This window comes from Sardina pilchardus, chromosome 12, assembly GCF_963854185.1.
Source record: "Sardina pilchardus chromosome 12, fSarPil1.1, whole genome shotgun sequence".
NCBI classification, from domain to species: Eukaryota; Metazoa; Chordata; class Actinopteri; order Clupeiformes; family Clupeidae; genus Sardina; species Sardina pilchardus.
Window position 1 is genome coordinate 21,100,392 of NC_085005.1, and position 12,387 is coordinate 21,112,778.

The 12,387-nt window shown below is 43.0% G+C and overlaps 2 protein-coding genes across 2 annotated transcripts in view; one reads left to right on the forward strand and one right to left on the reverse strand.

Moving 5' to 3' along the window:
- The window catches only part of coq8aa (coenzyme Q8A, genome duplicate a), a 31,060-nt gene extending 27,883 nt beyond the window's left edge, over positions 1-3,177 (forward strand). Inside the window, exons 13-15 of the mRNA XM_062550381.1 lie at positions 44-109; positions 652-738; positions 1,379-3,177. Coding sequence (XP_062406365.1) covers positions 44-109; positions 652-738; positions 1,379-1,666 — 441 coding nt within the window. The 3' untranslated portion in view covers positions 1,667-3,177. The remainder of the gene's footprint in view (positions 1-43; positions 110-651; positions 739-1,378) is intronic.
- Positions 1,846-6,229, reverse strand: si:ch211-245h14.1 (uncharacterized protein LOC563420 homolog). Its single transcript, XM_062550382.1, has 7 exons — positions 6,036-6,229; positions 5,891-5,954; positions 5,610-5,734; positions 5,234-5,303; positions 4,685-4,915; positions 3,885-4,061; positions 1,846-3,574 (listed from the first exon to the last, which is right to left on the reverse strand). The coding sequence occupies exons 1-7, from the start codon at positions 6,105-6,107 to the stop codon at positions 3,360-3,362; spliced, it is 954 nt and encodes a 317-aa protein (XP_062406366.1). The 5' UTR covers positions 6,108-6,229; the 3' UTR covers positions 1,846-3,359.
- Positions 6,230-12,387: the final 6,158 nt, after the last annotated feature.

Consider the following 12,387-nt stretch of genomic DNA (forward strand, 5'->3'; position numbering starts at 1 on the left):
TGTGAATGAGTTAAGTACTTAACACCAATATGTTTATCCCCAGGTTGCGTTATTGGACTTTGGTGCAACGAGAGGCTTTGAAAAGAGTTTCACTGACACATATATTGAGGTAAAGTTATTTCCATATTTCTCCAAAGCTGTAGAGTAGGCATATCGGAGGTCATGCATGGAGTTTATTTTAATGGGCTACACCTCAGGGTTTCTTAACACATAGACAGTAGGCCTATCTGTATATCAATACCGTAATTTCCCAACTATAAGCCACGACTTACACATTGATTTAGCTAAATTTCTGAAGTTAATATGGTATTAGTATGGTTTTATTTCTTTTAACTTGCATAAAACACTGTCCTGAGGCTTATACACAATGCAACTAATAGATAGGAAATTACTGTAATGCATATGCGTGTCTACTGTATGTATGTATGTATGGTTAGATAGTCATGGTGGTGTTGTTTTGTGAGTATATGAGTGGATTCTAGTTTGACTCATGATGGTGTTTTGTGAGTGTATGAGTGAACTCCTGTTTGAATCTCATGATGTTGTTGTTTTGTGAATATTTGAGTGGATGATAGTTTGATGGTGTTGTTTTGTGAGTGTATTAGTGGATGCCAGTTTGACTCTCATGATGGTGTTGTTTTGATGCCTTAGATCATCAAGGCTGCAGCCGATGGGAACAGAGAGGGCGTGTTGAAGAAGTCCATAGATATGAAGTTCCTGACCGGTTACGAGTCTAAGGTGAGAGACCACACACACACACACGAGTCCCCACTCACACACACACACATACATACATACACATATACATATATACATAGATCTATGTCCGTATAACTTTTAAGGCTATGAGAACACAAACATGTCTCCCTTGACTGACACACACACACACACACACACACAAGCACACTCCTCATTCCCGTCACCGCCACGCCCCCCAAGCACACAAACACACTCACTCTCACACACACACACATACACATTCACTCACCCCATTCCCCGTTTCTTGAATTTCCCCTTGGGGATCAATAAAGTATCTATCTATCTATCTATCTATCTATCTTGTGTCCATCCCCCAAACAATTCAATTTCAATATCACTGATAGAGCGCCAGAACATTAACACTCTGTAAAGCGCCATGAGTAAACATTCTCACACACACACAAACTTCCTATGCTCCTGTCTACTGTTGCAAAGAGACAGCTGCAGTCAGATCTGGGAACTTCAGACTTAAACACAGCTGAACAGAGCCAGGGAAATTTTGATACAGGGTCAGATTTCCTCTCCGGATTCCACCCATCATGCCACATATAGACCCCTCTCTCATCTGAGATGTTCTCTCCCCCCACTCACCTGAGGTGTTCTTCCCCTCTCCCTCCAGTCCATGGAGAACGCTCACGTCGACGCGGTGATGATCCTGGGCGAGGCCTTCGCCTCGCAGGAGCCGTTCAACTTTGGCGCGCAGAGCACCACCGAGCGCATCCACAACCTGATCCCGGTGATGCTGAAGCAGCGGCTGACCCCGCCGCCCGAGGAGACCTACTCTCTGCACCGCAAGATGGGGGGCTCCTTCCTCATCTGCTCGCGCCTCGACGCCAAGCTGAGCTGCAAGAACATGTTCGACAAGGCCTACAGAGACTACTGGGGATCGAAGGGACCAAGCCAGTGACCGTCACTGGCGGACGACGGAGAAGGTTGCCACGGAAGTCGAGCGATCGGCGTGACGCTTGAGCGTGAGCGCATCGCACCCCAGGAGGGAAGGCTGGTTCGGGAACTCGTTCTGTGAAGCGGGAAGTTGGACCCACGTCAAAGGGGGTGGGTTGGGAATTGAATGTATAGAGATGGCACTTTCTTGTTTCTTTTTTTTTGTTTGTTTGTTTCGTTTGTTTAGCTTTTCTTTTGTTCTTTTCTTTTCCTTTCCTTGGCTCCCTAAAGCATTATCTTTTTTTTGTTGTTGTTTTATCTTTTGTGTGTGTGTGTTTGTGTGCATTTTGCGCGTTGTTGGGGAGCAGCGCATTATTCTCTGTGGTACAAGTACAACGTTTTCGCACCTTGTCATGGGATCGGACAAAGTGCTTTAATGAAAACGTTTTGCAAAATTGCATTTTGGAATCCACGTGCCTACATAGAAAAGGTCACAAGTCCACGTAGAGTAACGGAGTTGATTAATTGCAGTGTGGGAGTATTTTAACACTTTTGAGTAGTTTGAATCCCCATACATATCATAATGGACCTCAAGCTGTTTTTTTTTTCTCTTCAGCTTTTTCTTCTTTAGCCATAGTTTGGATATCTTGTGAGGACAACAAAAGCAGCTTGTTTGACTCGTATTATTATCATGGGAAGGGCAGTATTTTCCTATTTTTTTTTTTCCGTATTTACTGAAATCTGCGCACAAGAAGGTGTTTGTAGGGGTAATGGCCAAGTTCTCCATGGAGGAAGAGCGGAAGAGAGAGAATGGCACAGTTACGCATGAAACGCACACTCTCCCTTTTAAGCTTTAGTGAGTGCAGCCTCTTTTTTCTGTGCTGAAAGGGACTCTGTTGTTACTGCGCTTTCTCTCTAAGTATTGGAAAGGGAAGGGAAAAAGATGGTGCGGGAGGGAGTCAGGGGATCTTTTCTTCCAAGGCCTGACTTCCTTTTTTAAACAACCCTCGTTGATGATGTTAATATAGACAGATATGCAAAGATATGTGTATCCCATGGTTGTCAATTGTGTCTCCAGCCGGTGAAAGATCACCCTCATGTTCATCAGAGTACGATAGACCTCCTTCAGGTTTTTTTGTTTGTTTGTTTGTTTTATGAAATTGTTATGTGATGAGAAACACTACTGTACCAAGATTCAGCAACCAATGTGCTGGTTTTGTGTGTTTGATTTATGTAACCAATGAGTAACTTCTTTGTTAGTAGTCATGAAATGTAACAACATAGGGTAAAAAGAAACTGGTTGTTGAATTTTCCTCTCTTATTTTTAAGGTGAGATTTAAAAAAAAGAAAAGAAAAAAAGCGAATGTGCCTGCAGCAGTTCTAGGACATTTCTCCCTAGAAAATCAAGTATTGGTCATAATGACTTAAATACACAAAAGAAAAATTGTGGGCAAGAATGGTTTTTAATTTTCATACTGCGTCAATGTCATTCTTACAAAGCATTGAGAGGAATGATATTAAACCTTTGCATTGAAAGACTGTTTGATTTTTTTTTAATATTTGTTCAGTATTTGGATAATACTTACAAACAACTTAGGGGTAAAGTGCAAACGTCATACCAGTCTGTCACAGCTGATTTTGCCAGTTTAATCAGCTTTAATATTAGGTAGTTCTAGAATGCTTGTACATCAACTCAGAAGAAATTTGAGTCAGATTTGTTATGGTATTGTATTTGTGTAATGTTTCAAAGCAGACTCAATGGCCGCAACTGCTTGCTTATTAGGTTCACAGTTTAGAATCCCTCCCACTGAATCGTGGAAAAATATGTGTACAACTTTTCTGACATTCTTTGGGACACTTGTAGTTATTCCAATCGTGCTGTGGTTGGGAGTACAAGTATAGTGCATTACCACCAGGATGGCATCTTTGTTTCCTGTTGGTAAACATTGGAGAAAAGAAACATATGATATATTATGATTCTTTTACAAACTAAACAAATGAACCAGCACAAGGATGAAGCATAATCATTTTAGTTTCTATAAATGAAGGACACACATCGTAACAAGGTCCAGTTACCCTAAACATAATAGAGGCCTTACACATTTTAGAACAGAGCCAACCCAGTGTACTGTACATACACTAATATCCAGTGTGTGTGTGTGTGTGTGTGTGTGTGTGTGTGTGTGTGTGTGTGTGTGTGTGTGTGTGCAGAGAGAGAGAGTGGGATAGGGATAACCTCTTACCAGGAATTTTTGTAATGGCTGCGGCAATGTCTGTCCCAGCTCGTGATGCCACCGGGCAAAATGCAAGAACCACTTGGCATTCTTCTGAGCTGACCTCCAGAGTGGGCATACCTAGACGCTGGAGTAGGTCACTGTGGCAACCCATGGTCTTTCCACACACCAGTGAGTGGATTTTCACTGGACGAAAGCACACAAAAAAAAATTAAGTTGTGAAATTCAGATTTACACACAGATTCATCTGATGTAATATTTATGTATGACTCCTCTTTCCCTTTAATTGAGTAAAATAGCTGCTCAACAAGTGTGTTATCAAGAGATAGAATAGAATAGAATAGAATAGAATATACTTTTTTGATCCCGTGAGGGAAATTCAGTTCTCTGCATTTAACCCAATTTAACCCAATTTAACCGAATTAGTGAACACACAGCACACAGTGAACACACAGTGAGGTGAATCACACAACCCAGAGCAGTGAGCTGCCTGCCCAACCAGCGGCGCTAGGGGAGCAGTGAGGGGTTAGGTGCCTTGCTCAAGGGCACTTCAGCCGTGGTGGACTGGTCGGGGATCGAACCGGTAACCCTCCGGTTACAAGCCCGATGCACTAACCAGTACACCACGGCTGCCCACGAGATGGCTGTCAAGTGGGGGTACTTGCCTAAGAATACTTCTTAGCATAATTGCCTCTGCCTTTCAGAATAACCTCTTACACCATCTAAATGTGCATGTAATTCATGTACAAATTCATATAATTTTTACCGTATACCATTAAGCAGCCTTCTATTGAGGTTTCTTTACTTACCGAGAGTGATTGAGTTGTCCAGAAAAGGCTGCGCTTCATCTTTACGGTGAGATTGTGGCGGGCATTTTGCTGCTGCCACATCACTGCTGGGCTCGTCCAGTGGTGGAGATCGCAGGCTTTCCAGCAGTTTCACATGCTGCTGCAGACAGTCCAGGGTGCACGCCAACCGCGTCTCGGCGTCGCGCAGAACGTGAAGGTAGTCCTCCAAGAGTCCTTGAGAGACGAGCAAATCTAGAAAGTACATACAGAACATTTTATGGTATTGTGAACATTAGACATTACACTAGTTAGTCAAATAGTCAAAGTTCCTACAGTTCAACTCCACTGATTATGTGACAGTCATGTATCATATGATTCACAAATAACACATGCAGTGCTGAGATGTATACCAGTCAGCTCAAATGAAAGCAGCTGGTAAATGAATGAGGGAAGTAAGGGAAAGTTGCTTCCTAAAGTTAAAATTATTTGGTCTATTTCAATGAGAAGATGTTCATTTATAGTGTAGATAGTTAGTACATTGAGCCTATTTGACTTGAGTTAAAAACTTACGCCTAACATCCTCTCTCGAAATCACATCCTTCAGTCTTTCAATTAAGGAGGTTGAAGAAACAGGTGACTCCTTGAAACCAGTTCACACAAAGATGATAGGAAAAAAGATGCACAGATTAAAAAACAACAAACATCACAAAGTACAATGTAGTGAGATCCACATCTAACAATATTTGCCTATGTTGTAGGCTACATTATAGAAATGAAAATAACCACACCCCTATGTTTGGTAAACAAATGTGGGGGTCTACGTGGAGCGAGACATGGTGACCCCCTAAGGAATTATGAGGAAAATGATGGGAGTAGCCTAGTGCTTTTTGAACTGGTAATTCCATATATTCCAGACAGGCAATCAAATGATTGCACCTTCCCTCACTTGTGTAGCTGAGTTGATCAATTCCGCAATTTTTCGCCGAATCTGGAAGTTCTGAGGCCCAGGGAGTAGTTCGTTTAAGTCTTGCCTTGTCAAAGTGAGTAGGCCTGATTCATCAAGTCCTGCAGCTGAGACAATTAAATTATGTGGTTGGTTTCCAGACTCTCTACACAACGTAAGCAGACAGCCTAAATGTTTAATCTATCTGTGTAAAACGTTAGTAGCCTACATGACATAAGAGAATATTTAAAGCAACGAGACAGCAAAGATGCACTGTGACCTACCATCAAATACACGAGCTGCGTCAACTGAGAGTTGTTTTATTTGTTCCCACAGAATACATCTCCCCTGTCAAGAAATTGAACGTGTTTACATGCACGTTCGGGCAACGTCTAGGTAACAGAGTAGGCTAGGACAATCTAGACTTACCTTTCTGGACATTGGATTAGTGAACAGTGAATTTGCGCCTTCTTGAACGAATGAACGAATGCTGCTAAACATATTGCTCTGTTATCGGAGGCGCATTTTTGACGAAATGAAACTGAAAGTGGTTATGCTTCACAGCAACCAATCGTCTCCGTCATCCTTCCTCCACAAGGACTTCCTGGTTTTAAAAACCGGAATTAGGCTAATTGAACTTGCAAACCTCGTTGCCATTTATTTTTCTAAAATAAAAAATTAAATAGACTAAACATTTGTCGGTTAATTTTCCTCATGAGCTCAAGTAATTTGTCACACATAAGATAAGCCACGTGCTATTTCATTGCATTAACCCATCCTAGAAGCTGGCCTGAATTAATATCGGAAAGGTAAAGAAAACAAACTTTCCTTTTCCTCAGCAACAGACCGCAGACTGTGAGACAACATCATCACCGTCATTACCACCATCATTACCATAGCCTAAACAAAACAAAAGAGCAGGGTAGGCCTATTCGTAGTGACAAACCTGTGTTTGGTGTTCAATAATAAGGATGGGATACATTTTACTGATGCGTCATATTAACAGCACATTCATATGTGCTGTGTGGATGAGGTATGCCCCATGGGTGGATGGGATATAAGCCTATGTGTTACATGTTTTATGTTTTACATGTTTGCTGTGCTGGAACATGACAGGAAAATGTGTGGAAATGATTATGGGACTATGGGACAACCAAGACAGACTGACTATCTGTCTATCTATCTATCTATCTATCTATATATCTATCTATCTCTATTCCATAGCCAGTGTATGTAGACTGTAGTATGGAAGATGGATGGAGACTGGGGAGGTGGTTTGCCCCATATGCGTGACCTATGGCATAGTCTCTTAGGACATGCACACACTGGGCATAGTTCACCCATAGCATGCCCATAAATCTAGTTGTGCCAGAGTCCACCTCCTCAAGCAGAACCGGGATAAACGGATGAAGCATCTATTGGGGAACAGGCAGCTCTGGAGGAAAAAACACTATGGAGGACAGACCCTCTTCTCCCAAAAGAAAGAAAAGGCTGATTGTAAGTTTGCCAGTGTCTCTCACCGAAGGTACAGCAGAACCCAAGTCAGTTTAGTTTTATTTATATTTTATTTAACATGTATACAGAGTGCAACCCAAAGCGCTCCACACAGAAGACATTGATATAAGACAGAAGATGCCAGAGAAAGTGGCTTAGTCGTCAGTGTACCTGTGACACCAAGACATAACATACAAATTTACGAAAATAACACCAAAATAAGATATAAGAAAATAAGACCAAAGATGCCGGAATGGAGTGGCGTAATCGCTAGCGTACCCGTAAACATCAAGACATAAGACAGACAAAAACAAATTAGCAAATAATAAAAAGTAAAAATAATAATGATCATTTTAAAAGGGAAAAAATATCATGCTAAATTAGTCCAATATCTAATCGCTTGAAAATGAAAAATGTTTAGTTCAATGGTTCTCTGACAAAATCAGTTTTGGGGCGTTTTTTGCTGAAGGCGGGTTTTTGAACGTGATTGGGGCGGACATCACTCAACCCAATCTGGCAACACTGGTAGCAGTCTGCAGTACACACACACACACACACACACAGTATTCTGTCCCCTGTAGCGTAGTGTGTTGCCTTACTGTCTCTATATGTTGTATGTTTTATTTTTAGTTTTATTAAGTTCAAAATAATAACTTCAATCAATCATTGTACGAAATGTTTCCTGTGTGGGTTTTTGTACATTTGTATCTGTATATAATGTAGCATCCCCACCGTAATGATAGTCAAAGGTCTTGAACTGATGGTGTTTATTGAAGTTTCTTCTCATTTACAGTCAACAAAACCACCACCGTAAGAACTTGTTCCCTTACGGAGGGTGCTAATCATCTAACATTTAGTTCTAACTTCCTCAGTTTACTTCGCGGCAATCAATGGAACACTGCTTCATCACTACTGCATTCAAAATAAAAGTCCCTCGGTACAATGAATAAGGCAACATATTCACCACAAAATGCATAATGAATGCCTAATAGTAATAATAAAAAATACCATTACAAAATGTTAGAAAAATGCATGACCTTTTTAAAACTCAAAAATGGGCATGTTACACTCCCACCAAATTATATGTATTTCATTTAACAATATGAACAACGAATAATTTCACAGAAGGAAGTACAGTATTACATTAAACACATGGGCTTAAGAAGCCTCAACCAACAGAACCAACTTCTGCACTGGACGTTCCAATAAGGAAGGTTTACACGTCCGCTCACCCTTTTTATTCAGTCTCTTATCTCCTACTGAGATTTTTGCTCTTCTTATAAGTCCATCCTTACCCTTGACAGTCTCTATGACTCTTGCAAGTCTCCATTCACCTCTAGGTGACATATCATCAATGTCCATAACAACATCACCCACTTGTAGATTTCTCTTTGGTGAGTGCCATCTCTGCCTTGCGATTATGCTGTGAAGATACTCTGTTTTCCAGCGACTCCAGAACTGCTCCGCCAGATATTGCACCCGTCGCCATGTCTTTGCTCCGTAGAGGTCTTCTCTGGGGAACATACCAGGCGGAGGCAGGGCTGGGCTGGACTTCATTTGGATGAGATGATTAGGAGTGAGGGGCTCCAGGCTGTCAGGACTGAGTAAAGTGTCCACAGTGAGGGGTCTACTGTTAACTATGGCCATAGCTTCATACAGCAGAGTTCGTAGTGCAGAGTCATTGAGTCTGTTGTGAGAAAGTGACAGTGTGGAGTTCAGGACGCTCCTGACTGTTTTAATTTGCCGCTCCCAAACACCACCTGCGTGGCTGGAGTGGGGCGCGTTCATGACAAAGTCACATTGCTTGTGTGACAGAAATGAACTTAGTCTGTTAGTGTCAAGCTCTTGCAGAGCTGCCTTGAATTCATTCTTGGCACCAACGAAATTTGTGCCTTGATCAGACTGGATTTGACGGACAGCACCTCTGATGGCAATGAAGCATCGTAAGCTGTTGATGAAGGCATCAGTGGACATATCCTCCAGCATCTCCAGATGGATGGCCCGTGAGCAAAAACAGGTAAGTAGCAGTCCATATCGTTTGTGCTGTTTCCTTCCCTCTGTAGTGAAGAAGGGTCCGAAGCAGTCCATACCACAATAAGTGAATGGAGGAGAAGGCTCTATGCGTTCTACAGGTAAGTCACTCATTCTTTGGCCCTCTGGCGGTCTCCTGAGTTTGCGACAGATCACACACTGGCGTATGAATGAAGAAACTGCACGGCTCATACCTGGGATCCAGTATCCGTTAGATCTGATTTCATTTGCAGTAAAGCCTTTGCCTTGGTGCTTGGTCTTTTCATGGTTGTGCGCTATGATCAACTTGGTCACATGATGCTCTTTGGGAATGACAATGGGGTGCTTAAGAGAATCTGTGAGGGATGAATGGTGCAGTCTTCCTCCCACCTTCAGGATGCCGTCCGTGTCTATAAACATATCAAGATGATACAGTTTGTTGCCTTTTGTTAATTGTTTTCCCTTCTTTAACTGTTCGATCTCCCTTTCATATGCTTGATTTTGCAGGTCTCTGATTATGAGACATTCAGCACTTTTCCGCTCACTCACTGTGGAGAGGGCATTTGACTTGATCTTCCTAGCTCTTCGCACAAGACGGGCTACAGCTTTGATGACTCGGGACCATTCTGAGAACTTGGATAAACGGTCTGTGATGCTGATTGGTTCTGATGTCTGTAGTACAGTCGTCTGCAGTGCTTGAGCTTTTCTGATCTCTGGATCTCCTACAGTCAAGTCGGGTACCTCATCTTCTGTTGTGGCTATCTCACTTTCCCAGAGGAACATGGGACCAGTGAACCAGTCGGATTGGAGCAACTCATTTACCGTTCTTCCCCTAGATGCACCGTCTGCTGGGTTTTTATCCGTAGGCACATAATGCCATTGCTGAGGGGTTGTGATATTACGGATCTTCTGAACCCTGTTGGCAACAAACGTGTGAAACCGTCGTGAGTCATTATTTATGTAGCTCAACACTACCTTGGAGTCTGTCCAGAAGTACTCTTTCACATTAGTGTAACTTAGCTCCTCTCTGAGCATGTTGCTAACAGTAACTGAAACTACGGCTGCTGTTAACTCCAGCCGTGGTATTGTTGTTAACTTGGTGGGAGACACACGAGCTTTTCCTATCACCAGAGCGCATTGAATTTCTCCTCTCTGATTCTTCACTCTCAGATAAGAGCACTGCCCATATCCACTGGTGCTGGCATCAGAAAAGTGGTGTAATTCTGTTTCCACAACTTCTCCGAAATGAACAGGTAAGTAACATCGATTTATATTTATTTTCTCTAGGTTGACAAAGTCATGTCGCCAGTTCTCCCACCGTGGCTTCAACATATCTGGCAGGGGGTCATCCCAGCCGACACCTTGACGACACATTTCTTGTAGGATCCTTTTTCCGGTCAGGACATATGGCGCAAGGAAGCCAAGAGGGTCGAATATGGAGGCAACAGTAGCCAATATACCTCTGCGTGTTCCTGGTTGCTCTGCCAAAGTGTTGTTGAATCTGAAGCTGTCGTCTTCTATGCTCCAATGTATGCCTAGAGCTCGCTCCAGGGGTGCTTCAGAGAATGTCAAATCCTTTGTCTTGGCGCCTGTTGCTTGCTCAGAGGCGGGTATACTCTGTAAGACTGTGTGGTTATTTGAGACAAATTTGTGGAGACGGAGACCTCCCTTGGCACATATTTCTCTTGCCTCTTGTGCCAACTGAATGGCCTTTTCTACTGTGTCTGTACTTGTGACTCCGTCGTCCACATAGAAGTCTCTAGCCACGAACTGTGATCCTATTGGATGTGAGACTCTGTTCTCATTGGCAAGATACTTCAGTCCATAATTCGCGCAGCCAGGCGATGACACTGCACCGAAAAGATGGACCTTCATCCTGTAATCCTGTGGTTGTGTGCTTGTGTCTCCATCTTTCCACCACAGGAAGCGTAAGTAATCGCGATCTTGCTCTGGCACGTGGAACTGGTGAAACATCTTCTCTATGTCACACATAAGAGCTATAGGATGCCGTCTGAACCTCAGGAGAACACCGGTAAGGTTATTTATCATATCCGGCCCTGGGAGAAGATGTTCATTAAGGCTTGTGCCACCACTCTTTGCAGAACAGTCGAATACAACACGTAGTTTGTCTGGCTTTTTAGGGTGGTATATGCCATGATGAGGAATGTACCATCGCTCACCTGCTATTCCATGTTCTTGCACCTCTTCCACATCACTTCTATCTATGATTTCCTTCATGTACGTTGTGTAGTCCTTCTTATATTTCTCATCTCTGTGAAACTTACGTTGTAAGTGGTTGAGTCTGATTTCTGCCAGTTTTTTGTTATCAGGTAAGTGTGGCCGTTGCTTGAAGGGTAAAGGCATCTCATAATGTCCCTGATCATCTTGTCTTATGCCTTCCTTTAGTTTGTTCAGGAAAATGAGATCCTCTTGTGAGACTGTTTTGTCCTCTCCTTTGATGTCTTTAAAGTCTGATTCCAGAACACTGATCACATCTATTGGCGTTACCGGAGGGAGCTCTTTCACAGAGACTTTGTGACACAGGCTGGTGGCTGTACCATTTAAGCTAGGCGTTGCGCAGCCTACAACACTCCATCCTAAATCTGTCAGAATGGCGTAGGGCTCATTGTCTTCTCCTGCTAATACCTGTCTAGGTGTTAGTGCTCGTGGACAGTTGAACCCGATTAACAGTCCGACATCACAGGTAAGGAGGTGTGGCACCTTATCGGCAATTGCTGCTAAGTGAGGCCATCTTTTTGCGGTTTCATGAGTGGGTATATGCTCACGATTCCCAGGAATACCGTCCTTTGTATATGCAGGAGGAAGGTTGATGTGGATGCATGAATTGTAGCCTCTCACTCTGAGACCAGATATCCTTTCGCATTTCATGATCAAGCTCTCTCCAAGCATAGTGGTAAGCTTCAGCTTCACAGGTTGAGTATTTGCTCGTAATTCCTTGCTTACTTCATTATCAATGAATGTGCTGTCGCTTTGAGTGTCTAATAATGCATAAACAAGCTGCTCCTTTGATGGATCTGTGACCAAGGACACCCACACAGGGACGATCATGGATGTACTGCGTGACGGTCCTTTTCTGGTGACGTTGAGTGCTGTGGCTGCCGTGGTTTCATCAGGAGTGCTAGCAGTGATGTTCACAGGGGATGCAGGACCCACTCTACCTTCACGCCCTTTGTAATTCTCATCATGGAGACAGGTTGGGTGCCTTCCCTTGCATACATCACAGGTGTGGCGGTGACGACATTCTTTGGCGTTGTGG